General features: G+C 40.2%; 1 protein-coding gene across 1 annotated transcript; it reads left to right on the top strand.

Moving 5' to 3' along the window:
* The first annotated feature begins 432 nt into the window (after positions 1-432).
* AMACR (alpha-methylacyl-CoA racemase) lies at positions 433-20,430 on the top strand. Its single transcript, XM_009566118.2, has 5 exons — positions 433-750; positions 3,308-3,451; positions 6,772-6,932; positions 11,985-12,171; positions 19,694-20,430. Exons 1-5 carry the CDS (start codon positions 477-479, stop codon positions 20,101-20,103), a joined length of 1,176 nt encoding a protein of 391 aa, XP_009564413.2. The 5' UTR covers positions 433-476; the 3' UTR covers positions 20,104-20,430.
* The last annotated feature ends 808 nt before the right edge of the window (positions 20,431-21,238 follow it).

Consider the following 21,238-nt stretch of genomic DNA (forward strand, 5'->3'; position numbering starts at 1 on the left):
AATAGAGGGGCAGAATCCCCTCCCTCACCCTGCTGGCCACGCTTCTTTTGATGCAGCCCAGGACACGGTTGGCCTTCCCGGCTGCAAGCGCACATAAAAGCAGTATTTAAGCAGTATTTCCCGGAATTTAAGCAGTATTTCCCAGAATTTAAGCGCTATTTCCTGGAATCTAGACGAATATATATGTTTAACCCCTACAAAAGTCCTGTAATGCGCCTCAATGGACACACACATCAGGCGAAACTATTCCCCGTGTGTCCGACCTGCTCCACAATCCAGTTGGCAGGGAATACTGAGTTTCACGGCACGACTACGAGCCTACGACTCGCCCACTCCCTCCCGGCTGAGCCTCGGCCCCGGGAGCACCGGGGCGAGGGCACCGCTGCGGGCCCGGGGGCGGGAGCCCGCTCTTAAGGCGGTGGCGCGGATCGAGGACTCGGCGCTCGGCGCGGGGGTCGAGGTCTCGGCGCGAATCGATGTGTCGGTGCTCAGCGGCCGCCATGGCGCTGAGGGGCGTGCGGGTGGTGGAGCTGGCGGGGCTGGCGCCGGCGCCGCTCTGCGGGATGATCCTCGCCGATTTCGGCGCTCAGGTGGTTCGGGTGGATCGCACACCCCGTTCCGCCATGGCCACAGACGTGCAGGGTCGCGGAAAGCGCTCCTTGGCGCTCGACCTCAAGCGGCCGCGCGGTACCGAGGTGCTAAGGCAGCTGTGCCGGGTGGCAGACGTGCTCATCGAGCCCTTCCGCCACGGTGAGGGGCGGGGGGGGAAGGAAGGGTGTCGGGGAATTGGGGAGGGGATCGGGGAGTTGGGAGGAGGTCAGGGAATTGGGGAAGTCAGGGAGTTGGGGAGGAAGGGGGTCAGGCATTGGGAGGGGGTCAGGGTGCGGGGCTCAGGGAATTGGGGGAAGGGGGTCAGGGAGGTGTTTTGGAGGAGAGGGGCAGGGTGCCTGGGGGTGGCAGGGACTTAGGGAGGGAGGGCGGACGACTGGGAATTGGAGGAGAGGGACAGGTTGTTGGAGGGGGCTGCCAGGGCGGAAGGTGGGTGGTCAGGCACAGGGAGTTGCAATGCTGAAGGGAATCCCGGGCAGTCTGACAGCTCCGGGCACGCACAGGTTGCAGGGAGCAGCTGCCAGGGGATGGAGGGGTTGTTCCTTGCGGAAAATGCAGTGTGAACAACTGTGGTGTACAAAAGCTCTACGAAAGGATCTGGACAGGTTGGATCGATGGGCTGATGCCAGCAGAGTGAGGTTCAACAAGGCCAGGTGCAGAGTCCTGCACTAAGGATGCAACAAACCCGTGCAGCACTACAGATTTGGGGAAGAGTGGCTGGAAAGCTGCCTGGCAGAGAAGGACCTGGGGGTGCTGGTCGACAGCTGACTGAATATGAGCCAGCAGTGTGCCCAGGTGACCAAGAAAGCCAATGGCATCTTAGCTAGTATCAGAAACAGTGTGGCCAGCAGGACCAGGGAAGTGATTCTGCCCCTGTACTCAGCATGGGTGAGGCCACACCTTTAAGCCTGTGTTCAGTTTTGAGCCCCTTGCTACAAGGAAGATGTTGAGATCCTGGAGCATGTCTGGAGAAGAGCAACGAAACCGCTGAAGGGGCTGAAGAAACTGAGGTTGTTTAGCCTGGGATAAAGGAGGCTGAGGGGAGAGCTTATCACTGTCTACAACTACCTGAGAGGAGGTTGTATCAAGGTGGATGTTGGTCTCTTCTCCCAAGTGACAGGCAATAGGATGAGAGGGAATGGCCTCATGTTGCACCAGGGGAGGTTCAGATTGAGCAGTAGAAAAAATATCTTCACCAAAAGAGTTATCAGGTGCTGGCAGAGTCACGATCCCTGGAGGTATTTAAGAGACGAGTAGGTGAAGTGCTTAGGGATCTGGGTTAGTAGTAGACAGATATAGTTGGACTTTATGATCTCCAAGGTCTTTTCCAACCTAACAATTCTATGATTCTAACTGCAGCAGCCCTGCAGTACTACAGAAAGGAGGCCCTGGAAGGTGCCCAGGCAGGGCCTGGCCCCACAAGCTGAGGCACAAACCCTTAAGCAAGTGGTTCTGGGCAGCACCAGGGGTGTCTTCAGCTCAGGGGTCAGCCCTGCAGTGGTTTTCAGTTCTGCTGGTGGAATTCAGCTCACACTTGTTAGGTCAGCATGTGGGTGAGGCATAGTGGAGAGCAGGGTCAGGCTCAGAGCAAATGGTTCCTCTCATGACGACAACAGGTCTACCAAGCTCTCTTTGTTCAGAAACCATACACAGACAATTGTCTGATGCGCATGTGTAGGCTGTTTCAGCATCCCTGCTCTTCCTTGAGGATGTTCTTCTGTTACAAATAGTATTATCAAGGTCAGGTGAGATTGGGCTCTTAGCAACCTGATCCAGTTGAAAATGTCCCCGCTTACTTCAGGGGGGGTTGACCAAGATGACCTTTAAAGGTCGCTTCCAACCCAAACCATTCCATGAGTCTGTGGTCTTGCTTCAGTGAGGAGCTAGCTGAAGCGTTTTGGTGTTTCTGCAGTCAGTGTAGAAGTAGAAGGCTCTATAGTTATATGTCAAACATTATAAACAGGCTTATGTTTAAGCCTGTGTCACAAAAAATGCTTTTCATTCTGAAAACAGGGGTTTATTATTGTGATTCTTCTCTTACCTTAAGGATTTTTGGTTTTGTTCCTGTGCAAATGAAATTAAGATGTTGAAATGCGTTTTTCATCTGGAAATGCACGTAATTTTGTACATACACATTAGGTTTTATGGACCTGTAACTCATCTAGGCGAATCTGTGACCCAGCATGAAGCCAGTGTGAACCAACGAGAAGATGAGGGCCCAGGTGGCAGAAGACTTTCTTCAAACATGCGTGTTCCGTTGACCTTCTGACAATGGCTTTGTGGGTACCCAGGGGTTATTGGGTACCCAGTTCTCACCTGTGCTTTTGAAAAACTTCTTTACCAAATTCCTCTGATTTCTCCTTAGCATTAATTACTTGCCACTACCGAGTGAATAGTATGTTAGAAATAGATCTTAAGGAGTATGAAGGTTTAGTAGTATTGTAGACTAGCTTGTGAAATGGGTTGCAGTAATAAAGCTTAGTTTCCACTTAGTTGGCCTTTGTTCAAAATTTGTGCAGTATGATGGTCATTTCTAACATTCTGGCTGTTATCATTGTAATATGGATATTTAATTAGAATGCATTACTTCATAAATTGCACTTCAGTTCTATTGTATAATTTAACTTTGAGTCGTGTATATTTTGAGTCTTATTAAAAATAAACATGAATTCAGATTTCATGCTTTTGTCTTCTTAAGGTGTCATGGAAAAACTGGGACTTGGTCCAGAGGTCCTTTTGCGCGAGAATCCCAGACTCATCTATGCTAGACTTACTGGATTTGGCCAGTCAGGAAAATATGCCAAGTGTGCCGGTCATGACATCAATTATTTGTCTTTATCAGGTAGGCTGTAACATTTCGTGTCAAGTAAGATATTTGCCCTTTTAATTTAAGACTCAAGAGTTTATTGAAGGGTTATTTGTAGATAGCTCAAGTTACCTGAGGTGTAGTCTGATGAAACAGCTGAGCAGGTCTGAAGGGTCTCTGTCAGTGAAAGGAGTGCTTCCTTGTCTTTCCGTGTGCTTCTCCCTGCTCCTTTCTCCCCTGTCAGCTCTGGTGCTTGCTTAGCTCCTCTGTAAGCTCCTTCACAAATCAAAAATCCGCCAATAGAAATGAGGATGTTTTTCTGTCAGGTTATTGAGGGGAAACAGTTCAGTGAGGGATCCGACAAACAAAAAGTCAGCACAAGAAAGAAGGAAACGTGAACTGGATGGGCTATTTGTTTTGGCAGCAGCGGCAAGCTGTTAGGCAGGATCAGCATGTTTTCTCAAGCTGTACAATGGCTTCTGTCCTTTCTGCTATTTTACGCAAATAAAATTTTTCTCTTTGAAGAGAAAACTGAAATTTTAATGCATTTTTGGTCTTTTTTCGGGGCCTATCTCTGAGAAAATCTGTGTCCTTACAATCCCAAAAAGCTGCACATCATTTTGTGAGCAGTTTTTTTTTTGAGTGAAGAAATATAGGCAGGTTAAGCCATTTGAGCTCCTGTGCTTTTCTGGTGTAAATATCTCTGCATTGAAGCCAACCGGGAGGAAAGTAGGCTTAAAATAAAGTGGCAACGCTATGTTTCCTTCAGATATTGTAGACAGTGTGCTGGTTATAAGTGTCATGTTTCTGCAAGTAACAAATAACAACAAAATAAACCAACTCTGGTGATAGCAGTCAGTGTGCCATGCGTGGCCATGCCTACTGCTGCTCACATGGCTGCTGTCTCTGCTGCTTCTTCAAGCCTGTGAAGGAGGAGAGAAAGTAGCCCAAAACTTATTGGCTTCCCACTGGATAAAGCATTTATTTTAGCCCCAGCAAAGGCCCAGAGTGGAGGCACTGCAGATGTGGTGATCCACTGTCACTGACTATGGGGAGTCATTGTGTTGTGGAATTTATTTTTTTGAGGGGTGTGTTCAGTCTTCTTTTGTTATGTAAGATTGTCAGGGAATAAAAAAGGGTAAAGAAAGTATGCTTTGTTTGAAACACTTTTAACTTCATGTTCAGATGATTTCTAAGTATTATGATACTTTGGTTTATTGTTAGCGAAAGGATAAAGTCACTACATAGAATGATACAATAGTTTGAGTTGGAAGGGACCTTAAAGATCATCTAGTTCCAACCCTCCTGGCATGGGAAGGGACACGTCCCACTGGATAAGGCTGCCCAAGGCCCCATCCAGCCTGGCCTGGGACTCCTCCAAGGATGGGGCACCCACAACTTCTCTGGGCAACCTGTTACAGTGCCTCACCACTCTCATGGTGAAGAAATTCTGACTAATGCCTAGTCTAAATCTGCCCCTCTCCAGCTTATACCCATTGGCCCTATCACTGTCACTACATGCCTTTGTAAACAGTCCCTCCCCAGCTTTCTTGTGGGCCCCCTACAGGTATTGGAAGGTCGCTATAAGATCTCCTCAGAGCCTTCTCTTCTTCAGGCTGAACAAACCCAACTCTCTCAGCCTGTCCTCCTATGCCTGATCATCTTTGTAGCCCTCCTCTGGACCCGTTCCAACAGTTCCATCTACTTCTTACCTTGAGGATTCCGGAACTGGACACAGTATTCCAGATGGGGTCTCACAAGAAAGGAATAGAGGGGCAGAATCACCTCCCTCGCCCTGCTGGCCACGCTTCTCTTGATGCAGCCCAGGATACGGTTGGCCTTCTGGGCTGCGAGTGCACATTGCCGGCTGATGTCGAGCTTCTAATCAACCAGCACCCTCAAGTCCTTCTCTGCAGGGCAACTCTCAATTGCATCATCCCCCATCCAGTATTGAAATTGGGGATTGCTCTGACCCAAGTGTAGGACCTTGCACTTAGCCTTGTTGAACCTCATGAGGTATACAGAAGCAGTATAGTTCATTGCTACCTTAGATTGTAGTACATTCTGTTTACAAAACAAAGTCCATTTTTCTGTGGTGCTGATGTAATCAACTGTATTTTGGTTAGGGCTGTCCCTAAAATTAAATAATTTCTTGAAATTTCACAGGTTAAGTTTTTCTGCCTATTTAAAGGAAATAGTACAAGGTTCTGGGAGGTATCGTTCCTCAAAAATGAGGTGATGTATCCTGACTATTTTGCTGATCAACTTTGGCTTTCTTTACTTGAAAAATGGGTTGCATCTGCAGCTCCAGGTATAAGTGAATACGTTAACCTGCTGTTGCCTGTGACAACACTTAGAATGTTAAAAGTGAAGTTTTGGTTAGTGATAGGGCTTTGTGCTTGCACTATGGGCTTTGGACACTTCTTTATATCGTACACTTGATTCCACTTAGGAATTGAATTAGACCATTAGTTTGACCACGTATGCTGCAAAGTCTCAGGTGGCAGGCTGCTGGCATAGGAGAGGGATGATCATACTGCAGAGTTTCTTGCTTTCCCAAAGGGAATCATTGTGAGCAAACTACAAAGAATAAGGTGACAGTAAAGAGGTGATTCAGGATGGTAGAGAAATGCTAATAGATTCAAACCTCTGTCTGTGGAAAGCTGGCTTAGCCTTTGCTCTACTCGGTTTCATTTCTGCATAATTTTGTGATAAACATAGGCTCTCTCTGCCTGTGTTGCATGCCTTCAGGTGACCTCTCTGTGCTATTCACCTGTTCCTTTTATATGCAACTTCTTTTTTTTTTCCAAAGGCTGGAGAGGGAGGATAGGACTGAAGTGCGGTTATCAGTGTGAAATCCTTTGTTATAATTACTAGTTTACAGATTATGTGCACAGAAGATTGTACATCTCCATTTTTACTTTAAAGATTGAAAGGAAAAATTAACAAAGTTGCTTTGAGGCATGCTTATGATGCCTGTTGAATTCTTATGGGGGAGACTCCATGCATATACAAAGTACTAATATAGAATTATTGCATGCCAGGTTTTTGTTTTGGATTAATTTTTGTCCCTAAATAGGCATATTATCAATGGTTTATCTGTGAGACTTACTAATCTCTGATGTTAAATGCATCTTCGCTAGTAGGATTTCAGATATTCTGGTCCATTGTGAATGAAAGGTAACTATTTGCTAAGACATAGCCAAACAGAGACAGAAAACTGTTGGTAGAAGTTTCCTTTATTGCTTGTTTACTTGTATAGATTGAAAAGAATGAAACTTTAGTTGTATAAATGTAGAAATTAATATTTATAATTAATTTTATACTTACATTTTCTTTATTTACTCTGCTGTCAGGTGTGCTGTCAAAGCTGGGGAGAAAAGATGAAAATCCGTATGCACCCCTAAATCTTCTGGCTGATTTTGCTGGCGGGGGTGTACTGTGCGCAATGGGCATTGTTATAGCCCTCTATGAACGTACCCAGTCTGGCAGAGGGCAGATAATTGATGCAAGTATGGTAAGTTTGGTCTTGAGGGAGGTGGGTTTTCTTAGTTTTCCTTGGTTGGGTTTTTTTTTTTCCTCTCTCAAGTCTGTAAAAGGAGCTATTTGTAAAGTTCAAAATGTAGAACTTTGGAAAGGGAAAATAAGTGATCTCATTAAATGTCTATTTCTTCATCTGCAAGCTGTTTTTGTGTATAACTGTTGCCCTAACATTCTTATAATATGGAACACATACTGTGGCTTTCCTTTTCTTTTACCAGTCTGCCTTCTTAAAAGAATATTAGATGTATGTATTTGATGAGTAAGTTTGCTGTATGGAAATAGCATGTATAAAAAACAATTAACATCATGCATACTAGCAAAACTTATGATCCTAACAAAATAAAGAATTGCATTAGCTTTATCTGAGATACATCTACTTATGAATTTGTAATTGGTCATATCTTATTAGAAGCACTGTTCCCTTGAATAATTACACTGCCATGGATTATTGCCAAGAAGTCAATTTCAAACACTTTGTGTTCACGTGCCGTAAAATAAATGAAAGGCTAAATTACCCTAATAATGACCACTATGGAATTTTTCACTGCAAGGCTACACACAAAGAGCCAAAATACCCATTTACTGTTAACTCCTGAAACTTATATTATTTTATAAGCAAGTGTTTTTTCTCTGTCTGTCCCTCTTTTTCTATTTTTGTTTTTTGAAGAGTGTTCTAATAAAAATTTGAACTCCCTTCGAGGTTTTGTGAAACAGTGAAGGCTATGATTTGGACTTAAATATAAATTGAAAAAATTTACATTAATTGAAAAAATCCCTTTGCTGAAGAGGGCTTGAAGGTAGGAAAATAGCAGGAGGTGTTAGCTGTCTTGACTTGACTAGAGCTTTGGCAAATTCACATGACATTCCTAGAAGCAACAGCGTTAAGGGGTCTAGATGAAAGTTCTGCGAGATCAGTGCAGAAGTGATCTAATGTTTTTACCCTGACAAGAGTTAGTAGTAGTTGGTTATCAAAATGAAAAAGGTAGTGACCAGCATTGCACAGACTTCTATTGGGATTCTTTCAGTGTTTTCTCCGGTAAGCTGAATGATGAATGAGCAACTGCGCTTAGTGAGTTTTGCTGCTGGGAAGAGCTAGAAGTATGTTGGACACTTGGATTAAAATTGAAAATTGGAGTAATGACCTGAAAAAAATCGGCTGAAATTTGTGGAGACCACTGCTCTGTAGTTCCCTTAGGCGGAGGCAATTAGCTGGAAAAATGCAGTGTGAGAACAGTTGGCTAAAGTACAGTCCTGGGGGTTTGTCATAGTCACAAGCTGAGCATGAGTCAACAGTGTCATTCTGTTGTAAAACAACTCATGCACATATGCACGCGCACACACACATACTGTGTTAGGATGCATGAATGGGAAATACAGCCAGCAGAGTTTCTGAAGTAGTTCTTCCAATCTATTTGACACTTACAAGGCCTCCTGTTCCTGACACTGGCTGTCATCTTTCCAAATAAAAGACCAGTTTGAGGAATTCTGAGAAACAATAAAAAACAGTAGTGAATCTGAAAAGATGACCTACAAAGGAGAGTTGAAGAAGTTTGTAAAGAAAGGATTGTGGAGTGTTGTGACAAGTCTTCAAATATTTAAAAAGATATTTCCCGTGGCTTGGAGCATTGCCTTATTTTCACTGTCAGTACTTGAATTCATGAAAAGAATTTGTTAGAAGAAGAATCCCTGTAAGTTTGCTCATGTCCTAATGAGATCTCTAGCTCATTGAGAATAGAATGTTTTGCGTATTTTGTGGGTTTATTTTGGTGATTTTTAGCCCTCAAAACTTCTCCTTTTCAATTTTTTTCTTGTCTCATAATTGTGGAATTTACAGGTGCCTGCTGATGTTCCTGCTGTGCCGTGAAATGGATGGAATATCGTCCAGGATCACTGGGTGTACTTTACCGGGCATTTTGTTATGTTCTTTTCATTTGAACAGGCTTGCAGTGACACAGTTGAAAAACACAGAGGCATCATCAACAGCAAAGGTGTTTTTAGCACACTGGGTTGATGAGCCTGTATTTTCTATATTTTTTTCCATATAAGTAGGTATATTAAAAATCGCAGTACTGCAGTAGTCCAGATGTCATTTCTTTTAACATTCTTTTTTATTTAATAGGCCTGTTACTTGAGTTGGTGTACAATTTTGGTATGTAAATGTGTTAATGACTCTGACACATGGTGGAGCTTCCTGTGGTAGAAGAGGGAAAATGAGTTTCTTTTTTAGCAGCTTTGTGTCCTTGGGACTAGGTTTATTACGTTTTTGTCTTCCTGGGTTTTACTGACCACTTGTTTGTTTTTTTCTTTAACTGTAATGTCTATTTTTTCTGAAGCCATGTAAAAAAAAAAATTGTTTCTTGTCTTTGAGGTTAGTAATTCTAGAGTGATCTGAATTCTTGTGATAAAAGCATTTGTTATTTATCTTTTAATTAGTGTGCTGAAAGTTGAAAAATGGTTTGGGAGCATTCTTATGATCAGTAATATATATGTGAGGAACTCCTCTAGTTACTGAAACCAAACTGATACAAAAAGAGGGTAGAGAGGGTCAGGCTGAGGACTAGATACTCATCACTTATTCGCAGTGTGTAGTGCTGTTGCATTGCATAAAAAGTAAATGCTAGGTCCTGCATTTCAGCAGTCTACCTCAGAAGAATTAAATGCCTGGTCTGAATTAATTCATGTTAGTTGCTGTCTTTTCTCATCTCTATAGGGATCATAGACACCTTACAGTGAGCTTGATAGTTCCCATGTGCTGAGTAGGACGTGGAGTGGAGTCTACAGTGTGACACAATAGGCACGACTGTACGGCTGTACTCTTGAACTGCACTAGAATAGAGGCATGTGAGTCAGGACCACACTTCAGGTTCATTCCAAATCCAGACAGAGACCTTGGCTGATGGTAGGCATCTGACCAAGCATGACTCACTCTCTGTGAAAAGACAGCCAGAGGAGAGGATGGTGGTAAAGATCACTTGCATAATAGTCTCATGGCAAGAGCATTTAGCTGTCCAAAAGAAGACTGGGGTTCCTGGTTTTTCTCAGCCTGAAGGTATTCAAAACCAGAAGTCCCACATCCTAGAGGCATTCATCAATCACGAGGGTAGAGATTAGGTTGTTGTGGAGTCATTCTCAGTTTGAACTGTCCCACTGCAGAAGGAACAGAAGACTTACGGAGCAGACAGGTCACCCAGTGGGGTGGTGCCTCTGGATTTTTCTCCCTGCCTTACAGACTGCTGATGGTTTTAGCATGAGTGAGCCATTAAGTGAAACACAACTGTTATAGTAATCATTCTGCATTTAGGCTTAAGTGGAGTCTCCACATGTTTTCCTTCTTGTGTTATGAAAGTGACCACATTTGTGTATGTGGTGGTTTTTGAGGATGCTTTGGCGGCTTGGTGCAGATGTAAGACACCTTTTTATTTGTCTCTGAATTGCAGTGGGCCTCAGACAGAAGCTAGCTGTCCAGTTGCGTAGCCAGGAATATTTCTAAAGTCCTACACCAGTCCAAAACTGATGTGCTGTTTTATTTTAAGCCTTTCCAGGGTAGGTATCACAGTACAGCAATACTATAGGTAGTTCCATCAGCACCAAAATATAGTTTGCAGTCAGAACTTATGCTGATATTATCCCCATCTATTATTATTCTTACTTACAGTGATTTTTGTGTGTCTGTTTGTTAATATGATCAGTGCAAAATCAGATCATTAGTAAATCAAACACTGTTTTGATATCCTTGAAATAATTTTTCAAACATGTAAATGAAGATATACCATATTCTCTCATGTGAACGTACTTTAATTGACATATGTGAGAAGTAAGGCAGAAGTATTCCTGTCCTTGCGGTAGGTACTTGGGAAAGAGGCCAAGTAATACACATTAAATGAAGAAGCCTTCGTGACTGTGTACTTCTGAGATTCACATGTTTTGAGTTCTCGCTTGGAAAGGTAGAAGATAGTAAATCTTTCCACATGAAAATTTACTAGCTTTTTATTTTGGTACAATCTCTGTGCTTTTCTTGATAGGCAATATTTGGTTCATTTTACAGAGTTGAAAATGCGTCAATCAAAATGATGCAGCTTAGGTTTTTTTCTGTTCCATGGGGATGTTTCTGGCCATATACTGTTGCTGCCTCATCTCTTACAGTTTTTCTAATGCAGTTGGAAGAAAAAGAATTCTTCTGCGAAAACTGTAGGATGTGATTTTGCTTGGGAATACTGGTACAAGCTTGATAATATTGAAAGGTTGAACCAATTGAATTTTCATGTGGTTGTACTCCACTTAGCCAAAATTTTAAGGAGCAAGTTGGAACAGCGCTAATCATATTTTCTAGTGCTGTATTCATCAGGCACTTGCCTATTTAGAGATTACCTTATTATGTCTATGTACCTGCCAGTGATAAGAATAGAATAATAATTTTTATTTAACTTAGTGATGGAGATGAGCTTCCTGTTCCCATGAGGGAATTCTAATAGAATATTAGAATTCTTAGAGCTTTAACCTTTGATTTCTTTCCAGTTTTCTTCTAAAAATAGCAGTCTTATTATAGTCAGTAAATTCAAAGAAGTTAGTGTTGAGATAAAAAAATTACACAGGACTGATATAGCCATCTTGGCTTCCAGAGTTTTAGAAGGCTTGATGGCTATCATATACTTAATATTCTGTAGAGCCAGGAAGTTTGTCTCATCACCTAAAATTACTTACACTCTACGCTTTATCTACTCCTAATGATTATGAAGTTGCTAAATAAGAAGGCTTTGTGCATGGAAAGTGTGCTATCCATTTGAAGCTGCATTTTTAGTATTTATGCTCCTTCTTATTCTCTAATTCTAGATGATTCCATATATGCAATATAAACAGTAATTGAAAATTTTAAGAAGTTAAACTGCTTACCAGAGATTCTGTTGTTGAAAATCTTAACAAAGGACAGAACTGGCAGTGATTTTACTTGGGTTTTTTTGTGTGTGGAGTTAAGGTAACATGCCATCTAATGTACTGAAGCTTTTACTTTTTCTTATAAATCTTCAAGGTGGAAGGAGTAGCGTACTTAAGTTCTTTCCTGTGGAAATCACAAAATTTGGGACTTTGGAACAGACCTCGAGGTGAGAACCTGCTAGATAGTGGTGCACCTTTTTATGAAACGTACAAGACCTCCGATGGAAAATTCATGGCTGTTGGTGCCATTGAGCCTCAATTCTATAAGCAGTTCATTGAGGGTAAGTAGCTTGGAGTGGTTGTTTTGACATCAGGAAACTGTGATTGAACGAGTTCTTTAATACTTGATTTTGGTTCCTGACATTGGTTATTTTAATTTCTTTGTAAAATCCAAACACTTCTTGAAACTAGTTGGGTAGGCTTCTAGAAGTTTATTTGACTTTCTTCTTCTAGCAGCTGACTTCTGTGTTTTTCATTCTTTCTTCATCTTACCATCAGAAGTGACACTTAATTTACAGATGTTCTTCTGTAATTCTTGTAATGGTAGTCTGTGATGTGGCTGGAACACTGAACAACTATTTAGTTCATAATATTACTTGATAGACTGAATTTTTTTTAAATTCAAAGTCAGCTTTATGAGTTTCTTTCCACAACACAATTTCAGGGTGATTTTAATGTCTGGCTACGGACATAACTTTTATATTTGACTGAAGACTCTTTAAATATGGCAATAAAATATGGTTTGTCTGTTTGAGACATTAAAACAGATAGCATCTCACTGCAGGGGGAAGGGAAGTGAATGTGGTGTTGCTGGCTGGAGTTAAACCACGACAGTGCCTTCTCATAAGCAAGATACTGTCAGCTTAGCCCCAGTCAGCTATGTTGTGCTAAGTAAGAGCATAGTCAGTGCCAGAGCCTGCACTTCCAGTTTTTGAAATTCAGGAGCACGGTGAGATGGAACAAAGTTGCGGGGGTGTAAGGTGGAGTATGCCTTTTGTGAGCAAGATCCCTTGGAGAGATCTTGTTTTGTACACTCTGGCTTTGTTCTCTTGCAACCTGTGGTGCTCCCAAAGAAAGTTCTTGCGCATCTAAGAAGGATATGGAACTACTGGAATGGGTCCAGAGGAGGGCGATGAAGGTGATCAGAGGGCTGAAGTAGTTCTGCTATGACGACAGGCTGAGAGACTTGGAGCTGTTCAGTCTGGAGAAGAGAAGGCTCTGGGGAGACTGTAGAGTGGCCTTCCAGTACCTGAAGGGAGTGTACAAGGGTGTGAAGTGATGGGAGGTTCAGATTGAACAAGGGCGTGGAGTGATGGGATGAGGTGGAATGGCTTTAAATTGGAAGGGAGAAGATTTAGTTCAGACATCAGGAAATTCTGCATGAAGAGAGTGGTGAGGCACTGGAACAAGTTATCCAGGGAAGTTCTGGCTACCCCTTCCCTGGAAGGGTTCAAGGTCAAGTTGGGTGGGATCTTGAGCAGCCTGCTCTGGTGGGAGGTGTCCCTGGCCATGGTAGGGGAGTTGGAACTGAATGATCTTAAAGGTCTTCCAGCTCAAATCATTCTCTTATTCTATGATCTTGCTTGTAAATGGCCACTTCTCTGTAGCATAAAAAGGTCTGTGCAGTTGGCTAGAATATCCAGATAGGTATGTGCTGATATATGGAATGTACAAGGCAGGCTCCTGGAGTGATGTAGGGACGTGCCCAGAATTATGGGCTGCCCCTAGATCAGGTATTAAGAAGGGCCATGTTCTTCATTGATGAAGCCGGTACTTTGTCCTTCATTGTCCTGAAAATAACTTGTTAGTGAACTGCAGTTCTGAGCTACGTGATCTTGAAAAAGAAAGTATAGTTGATTATTCCATACTTTGCAGTTCTTTGAAATGTTGTTCTCATCCAATCCCCTGAGATTTTTTTCTTGCTAGATGTGGAGTTGGCGAACAAAAGTGAATATATAACTGTATCAAAGTGAAATGTAAGCCATAGCTCTGGAAGTTAGGGAATGTCGAATTCCAGTACTTGTCTTCAGGGAGAGTGCCTATATTAAATACAAAAGGAAAAAAGAAAAGAATAAAGCTGCTTACTCAAATACCCATGTGTTTAACTTACAGAGATCAAACACTGGCCTCCAGTATTCATGACTGCAGTATTTTATTCTTTAGAGATCAAGTTGTACAGCGTTTGCTTTTAAGCTACAGGAGCGGAATTGAATCTATTTTTGTTCAGAAAAGAAAACAACATCTGCAATGGAGTCTGATCTTGTTTTTCACGAGTCTTCTTGGTGAACCTTTGCTGGATACTCCAGACCTCTGGAATTGATCATTGCCACAGGGCAAGGCTCAGGCTTTTCTCCCGAAACCAGCCAGCCAGCTTATCTAGAAAGAAGCCTGTGATGAATGAATCCAGTAGTTAGCATATTTTAACGTGATCACTGACCAGGCTCTCTTATTTAGATAAATCTTTACTGAGGAAAAATGCACAAGTTCTCTGTTTTCCTCTTAGTTATTTCTCAGAAATTTAGAGCACAAAGTTGGAGCAGCAACTATGAATTCATCTGCTTATATTGGGGCACCTGCATTGGGCAACTTTGTTTTCATGTTTGAAAGTATTTCTTATGCTAATAATGCACAGAAATAGCGTGATTTAAACAGCTGAAGTTTCAAAAATAGTTATTCCAGCAAAGAAGATCTGTTTATAAGGAGACTACGAGTGCAATCATAGCTGCACCTGTGTTTCAATCTGTTTGTATCATATTTTAAAAATCCAACATACAGACTATCGTTTTCTAATGAATAATAATAGTATCACAGTTGTGCTTGTTTACAGTCAACAATGTTTCTTGGTTTATTTTGTAAAAGTGTGTTGTTTAAAGTGTCAGACAGAACTCAAGTCTTTTTCACAATATTGCGTTTGAAATAAGTGGTCTTTCTTCATTGTGTTTTAGATGTTTGTGATGAAATAAATATCCCTTTCAGTAGTTATGGTTGCAAGCTTTCTGAAGTAAAAGTGTGCTAAATTAGAACAGCAGATCCTTCTTGTGGCTTAGGGATTTTTTCCTTTCTGGGATATCTATTGTAGAAATTCAAGTCAGAATTTAAGCCTTTGAATGTTATAGGGAAGAAAAGCTGCTTGTGAGAATTGTATTGCTCTTTCACAAACCTTAGGAGCTTTGAATTATGTAGAATTGTCTGTTCAAGGCATTAATTCACTACTTTGATGTAGTTTTAAAATGGTATGTTCCAGTTACAAATTCCATAATTTCATTTCTTAATTTTTTCCCATGATTCTGGTCGGTTCTGCTGGTGAACAATTTGATGCCATTCCAGATAAAATATATTCTAAAGCTGCTTTATGTCTCTCTGCCCACATTCAGAGACTACATTACTTTTGCCATTCCTGTATGATAAGAACACGAGGATATGGATGTTGCAGATGTAAGAGTTGCAGAACTGAGGAAAGAGTGTGATTTCTAAGCAGTCTGTCACTACTCACAGAATTCTGGTAGCAAAAGTGAAATTAAGTTCCTTTTTAGTTTTGGTTCACTTCATTGTTTCCCTGGAGAATTAGGAACCCAGTGCTGGACTAAAATGCAGTTAATGACATGGTGAGGAAAGTTCTTAAGGGATCTGCAGAGAGAAACTAAGTTCAAGAAAATAACAGCATCTTGGTTTGAGATTGCTGGCTTTGTTAATTGTGCTTGGTAGGGAAAATTAAATTTCTGCTCACCGCAAATATATTCATTTTAAAAAATCCCATGTGATATGAGAAACAGGCTATGCAAAATAGATATGGTAATTAATTGCTGTAGCAGCTGTAGTATTAGGAGTTGTATTCTGGGCTCACCATAGACCAGTGGCTGTCAACAAAAGTGTTGTAATCCTTTTGCTTGTATTAATTTTATTATGAAGGTCAGCCAATAAATAACTAGAATACCTTTGCATCTTATGAAAAATCTCATATAAGAAACATGTGCTACTGATGTTAAGTCTTAACATTTTGATAAAAAGAGACCAAATATCTTCCAACTGACCTATGAATTGCTTCTGCAGGTTTCTCTGGATTTTTAGTAATACGTGCTTAGTATTTCTGTAGCCAGGCTACAAGAGGCCTGCAGAACACAACAAATTTTCTGTTTCAGGTGAGAAGTAAAGGTTTTGTTCTGCGTTGCCATATGATGTAACCTCATTTACATAAGGTGAAGATAACAGCACCTTACATTGATGGGAAAAGCACTAACAGTTAGTAAAGTTCAGAACATGTATTCAATAGTACTCCTTTCATACTAATTTGATACTCCAAATTGTGTGACTTCTATTTGAAAAGAAGTGGAAAAACATCAGGGAGCACTTGAAAAACGTGTTTTACATCATTATGAAGGATTTCCACAGGGCTCTCTGTTTTGTAATTGTAACATATTGTATTAAAAACCTCTTCATGTGAGAGAATGAGCAATGGCAAACACCTTATTACTGTGGTTTGAGCCAAATTCAAGGATTCCCGTGCTAGGTGGTTCTCTTCAGTTGTGTTGTGACAATGTGGTTTCAAAATTAGTGTGCTATGAGGATGCAGTTTTGAAAAGAAACTCAGTGAATTAAAACAACAAAATCCTGAATAAAGCTTGGCTAGGGGTCCTACGTAATGTTTTACAATTACCTGGCTGAAATATCTGGAGAAAGGGCTTATTTCCAACATGTCAAAGCAACTTTGCTGATTTATCTAATAAATTTTACTGCTTTCCTTCTCTTGAAGTAGATAGTAGTTTTCATGTAGTTTGTCTAAGAAGTTCTGTAGAACTAGAGATTTCAGTATGTTGCATTAAAAAATGTCATGCAGGTATATGTCAATAAAACTATAGCATTTAAAGGACACTTAAAGCATCTTTATTCTTCATTCTTAATTCTTCATTTTTCAAAAATCATTGTTTCAAAGCTGTACTGGGGTAGGTTACTGGGCTTTTCTGAACGAAAACCCACAGATGAAAATTTGACCCAAAACCCGTGGCAACAAGAGTTGTGATTGCTTTACCAGGCAGTCTATGTAAAAGATAGTTTGCTTTTGACTCTGTTGGGTGAAATCTGTCATCCTGTGGTATCCCAAACAGTTCTGCGCAATGTAGTTGTTTCCCTGTTAACTCAGTCACTCCTGCTGTGATTCTGTTCGTCTACACCACAAATGGTTAGCATAAGCAGGAATATGAGAAGCTGTGGTGCTTAAATGCTGTCAGTTCATGCTATTTAAAGTTGAAATTCTCAGTGGTCAATGGAAAATGAGCATTTCATATTTAATTCCAAGTTCTTTGTATTGTTCTGTTTTGCTAAAGCATTTATGATTATGTTCAGCCAACTTCCCATCTTCGAATGGTACAATCTTTGAATACAGTTGTGTAATAGCATAACAGTACAGCTCTGTTGCATGTTGGACTGGCTACTAGAACTCAAGCCCTAATTAGTAAGCAAATAAATACAATGTTTCCAATAAGATTTCAGGCATTGAGACAGGATCTTAGTGTGATTTTCCTTGGCTTTATGTATTGTGAAAGGTAAAGTTGACTCACCTCATAGTTCTTAAGTAAACTATATATCACTGTTATCTTTAGTATTATACTTTGAAGATTAATAATCAAATTAATTTTGGAAGCATTGTTAGCTTCTATTTCATGAGGCTGAACCAGTATAAGTAATCTTTAACTAATCTTTTGTTAGCATGATAGGAATGGTTATGAAGACTAGGTTGTAAGTTTAGTGACTTAAGGTGCACTGGACTTGGTGACTCAATAAAAGCTAATATTTACCTTGTACTAATCCTGATACCCACAGGAATCTGATACAATGTGAAAATGCTTATTCTGTCTTTGACTGTGCTGAGTTTCTTCTAAACATGAGCAACTGCAAAGCTGTATTTCTGGTTCTAGAGACTGACAGTTGTTCTGTTTTCTCCTTTGCAGTACCGAAGTAAAATTTCAGAGCATGTGTTCACTTTCAAAGCTACTGTTGAAGAATTTTGTAATCAACAGTGAAATTTTTAAATATTAAGATAACTGAGGAGTCTGTGAGCCCCAAGAAGTGCACGTAGTAGAGATTATGAGCAGGAAAAACTTAAAGAGCATAAGAATGTTCATTATCTTCTGTCGTTCTGCACTGTATGTTTCACTAGCTGTGTGTCCACCCCTCTCAGTGATAACAAATCTGTAGAAATAAAAGATAAGAAATTTTTTCCTGCCTATTTACAGCTAAAGACTAGAGGAGTTTTGTGTAAATTTTACCTGCAAACATGCATGTAGTAGCCAGGCTTGTTAAGAGTAGCAAGTCAAATCATCAGTCTGATGCCAAATATCCAAAGATATAAGAAAGAATGCTCAAAATGAAATGTTTGCGGAACTCCACATTTCCTGTCTTTTACACAGAGCTGTTGTTTTCTGAGGAGCTACCCTTTTTTGTTATTTGTGAACCGTCAGTATGGTGGTTGTTGTCCAGGCTTTTTAATTTCTCAAATTAACTTCTTTCTTATCCCTGCCATTTGCAAATTTCTCCTGCTGTATGTTAATGCTCCTGAATTTCAAAGTGTAACTGTTTGGACAGCCTTCAATATACTACTTCTGATTTCTGCTTGGTATTGTAGACTGTTGTACTGTCTCCATTTTGAAAATGTGATTTAATTGCTGTTTCTCTTTCTTGTTTCTTATCACCTTTTTGAGATAAACACTACAAAAAAACTATTTCTTGCATCTCTTTGAAGCAGGAGAATGGAAGAGTAGGGAATGCAGAAAGCGGAATCCTTGAGAACAGAGAGATGGGAAACTGGCTGAACAGAGGTGGTGTAAGCTCCCCAGTGAGAGGGAAGGTGGTGCTTAGTTAAGGGAAGGACCTAGGGCTTGCCTAGTTCAGGTAGTTTGCAGTACAAAACCTCTGTGTCTGTCTTCTGCTCTTGAGTCGTGGAAGAAAAGTGCATATTACTTACCTAAGTGGTCCGTGCAACTGATCTTCTGAGAGGCAGAATTCCTAAGCAGATAGAAAATATAAGGTCTATGGTTTTCACTTCTCCAGAACAGCAGCATAGAATCATAGAATCCCTTGGATGGAGAAGACCTTTGTGATCATAGAGTCGACCGGTACCTGTAACACCACTAAACCATATCCCTGGGCACTTTACCTGGCTTGTAAGTAGCTCCAGGGATGAGAACCTGGGAAGTATGCTGACAAGGGGAGAGTAGCAAAAACAGCTGGAGTCCACTTGGACTGAGCTACCTCATACACATCAAGCCTTAGTAGATCCATCCACACCACCTTCTCATCTCTGGCATAGAAATAACCTGATCATATCGGATGTCAGACAGCATAGCCTGCTCAATGTCCAGCAGTAGCGGATGTGAGAAGTAGTTTCTGTGAGAAGTATATTGCTTTAGTTCAAGACCCATTCAGAAGACTTTTGTGTTGCTACTGCTAGGTAGACAATACAAAACCTATTACAGAAAATGTTCTCAGAACAAAATGTTATCTCTAAGCAGCTGCTGCTCTTACAAAATGTTCATACAAAGGAGTGTTTATTATATGTACTTAGTTTAAAGGATGTAGCTGTAGCTGATAGGGTTTAATCTAATTGCAACTAATTGAACATTTTATTCTTCTGCTCTTTCCCCCTCAATCACAGATACCCTAATAAAGTTTGAAGTGACTTTTAGTTTGTATACTCTGCTGTTTTGAACTGCCTGCAAAATATTAGCTTTTTGAGGAACACATTTGTGAGCATCACTTGGTAATTTATCTAAGCTGTACTATAGCTAAACTTTGCTTTTCACCTTTCAGGTCTTGGGCTAGATTCAGATAAACTTCCTAACCAGTTGAGTTTCTCCGACTGGCCTGAAATGAAGAAAAAATTTGCATCCATATTTGCGCAGAAGACACAAGCTGAGTGGTGCAGCATATTTGATGATACTGATGCCTGTGTGACCCCTGTTTTATCCTTTGATGATGTTTCCTCACATCAGCATAACAAACAAAGAAGTTCTTTTATCAAAAATGATCAGGAAGAGATAAGTCCTAGACCTGCTCCTATTCTGTCAAGGACCCCTGCTGTTCCATCGTTTAAAAGAGATCCTTTTATAGGAGAACACACAGAAGAGATACTTTTAGAATATGGATTTACAAAGGAAGAGATTGCTAAACTTTATTCTGATAAAGTAATAGAATCCAGTAAACCAAAATCTAATTTGTAATCTCTAATTATGCAGATCAGACAAATTTCAGACTGATACAGTAAGTTTCTATGCATTAGAGTTGAATTATATAACAAACGTTTGCTTGATATTGCTTTTAAGTTGGTTTTTTTTTAAATTATTTGGTTTAACTTTAATTGAAATCAGGGGAAGTTATGTATTTGTGTGCCTGGGTAGCCTGCAGCCTAGAATGATACCAAAATTGTGTTCTGAAGTTCTACACAGTTTACTTTGTAAGAAGCTGTAAATCCACAAAATATTTCTTTAAATATCATATCCTGTGAAATGATTGTTTCTTTTAATTCGTAATTACACTGTTGCTTTGTAATATACATTGTAATTATATGACAGAAATACTTTTCATAAAATATAGTTATATTCTTCCTAAACAAGTGATTGTGTTCTTTAGTCATAGATTAGAAGGGTGTTTTTTCTCTACCTTATCATATTAATTCATTTGCCTTATCGTGCCAAAACAATGATCCAAATAATGCTGTTTTCTTATGTGTTCCTGTAGAGTTATTATCATAAGGTAATTACATTTAATAGCCTGATTACATTTTCTTAATGCAATCTCCTGATTAAATTACATTTGGAATTTCAGTTTGCCTAGAAAATCACTTCAGAATGAAATTTATTATTTTAAAATAGCTGCCAAGTATTAATCCTTTCCCCTCTTTTTGGGAAAATAGTAGACAACTTAGCTGCACAGGTTTTAAACAATGTTTTTTCCATGGTGGTTTCCATTTCCTTCAAAATTGAACCATCATTTTAAACCATTTCCTTCAAGGCAAAAATGAAAAAAAAATGCTTTTAAAAAGAGTTAGTTATAGATTACCTTAATACAGTTTTGTTTAGTCCAGCATTTCAGGCGTTAGGATATGAGGGGTTGGGCATTTTGATAGTTTTGTCTTAGCATTTACTTCACTGAAGATTAGTTTCCTGCTTAGAAAGACTTCCAAAGCCGAGATATATGTTAGCTCATATTACACGTATCATGCCAAAAATGTCGGCATTATTCCTGTAAATAAACCTTTTACCACATAAACACCTGCCTGGAAGCAAGAATTATTTAGTAGGTCCTAACAAATCAGGTAAACAATCAGCAAAAGCATCTTATGTTTCCAGCTGATAA

This window comes from Cuculus canorus, chromosome Z, assembly GCF_017976375.1.
Source record: "Cuculus canorus isolate bCucCan1 chromosome Z, bCucCan1.pri, whole genome shotgun sequence".
Lineage (NCBI taxonomy): Eukaryota > Metazoa > Chordata > Aves > Cuculiformes > Cuculidae > Cuculus > Cuculus canorus.

Coding starts and splice junctions, on each gene's coding strand:
- AMACR (XM_009566118.2), top strand. CDS start 477: ATGTGTCGGTGCTCAGCGGCCGCCATGGCGCTGAGGGGCGTGCGGGTG. Junction 751..3,307: donor CATCGAGCCCTTCCGCCACG/GTGAGGGGCGGG, acceptor TGTCTTCTTAAG/GTGTCATGGAAAAACTGGGA. Junction 6,933..11,984: donor AGATAATTGATGCAAGTATG/GTAAGTTTGGTC, acceptor TAAATCTTCAAG/GTGGAAGGAGTAGCGTACTT.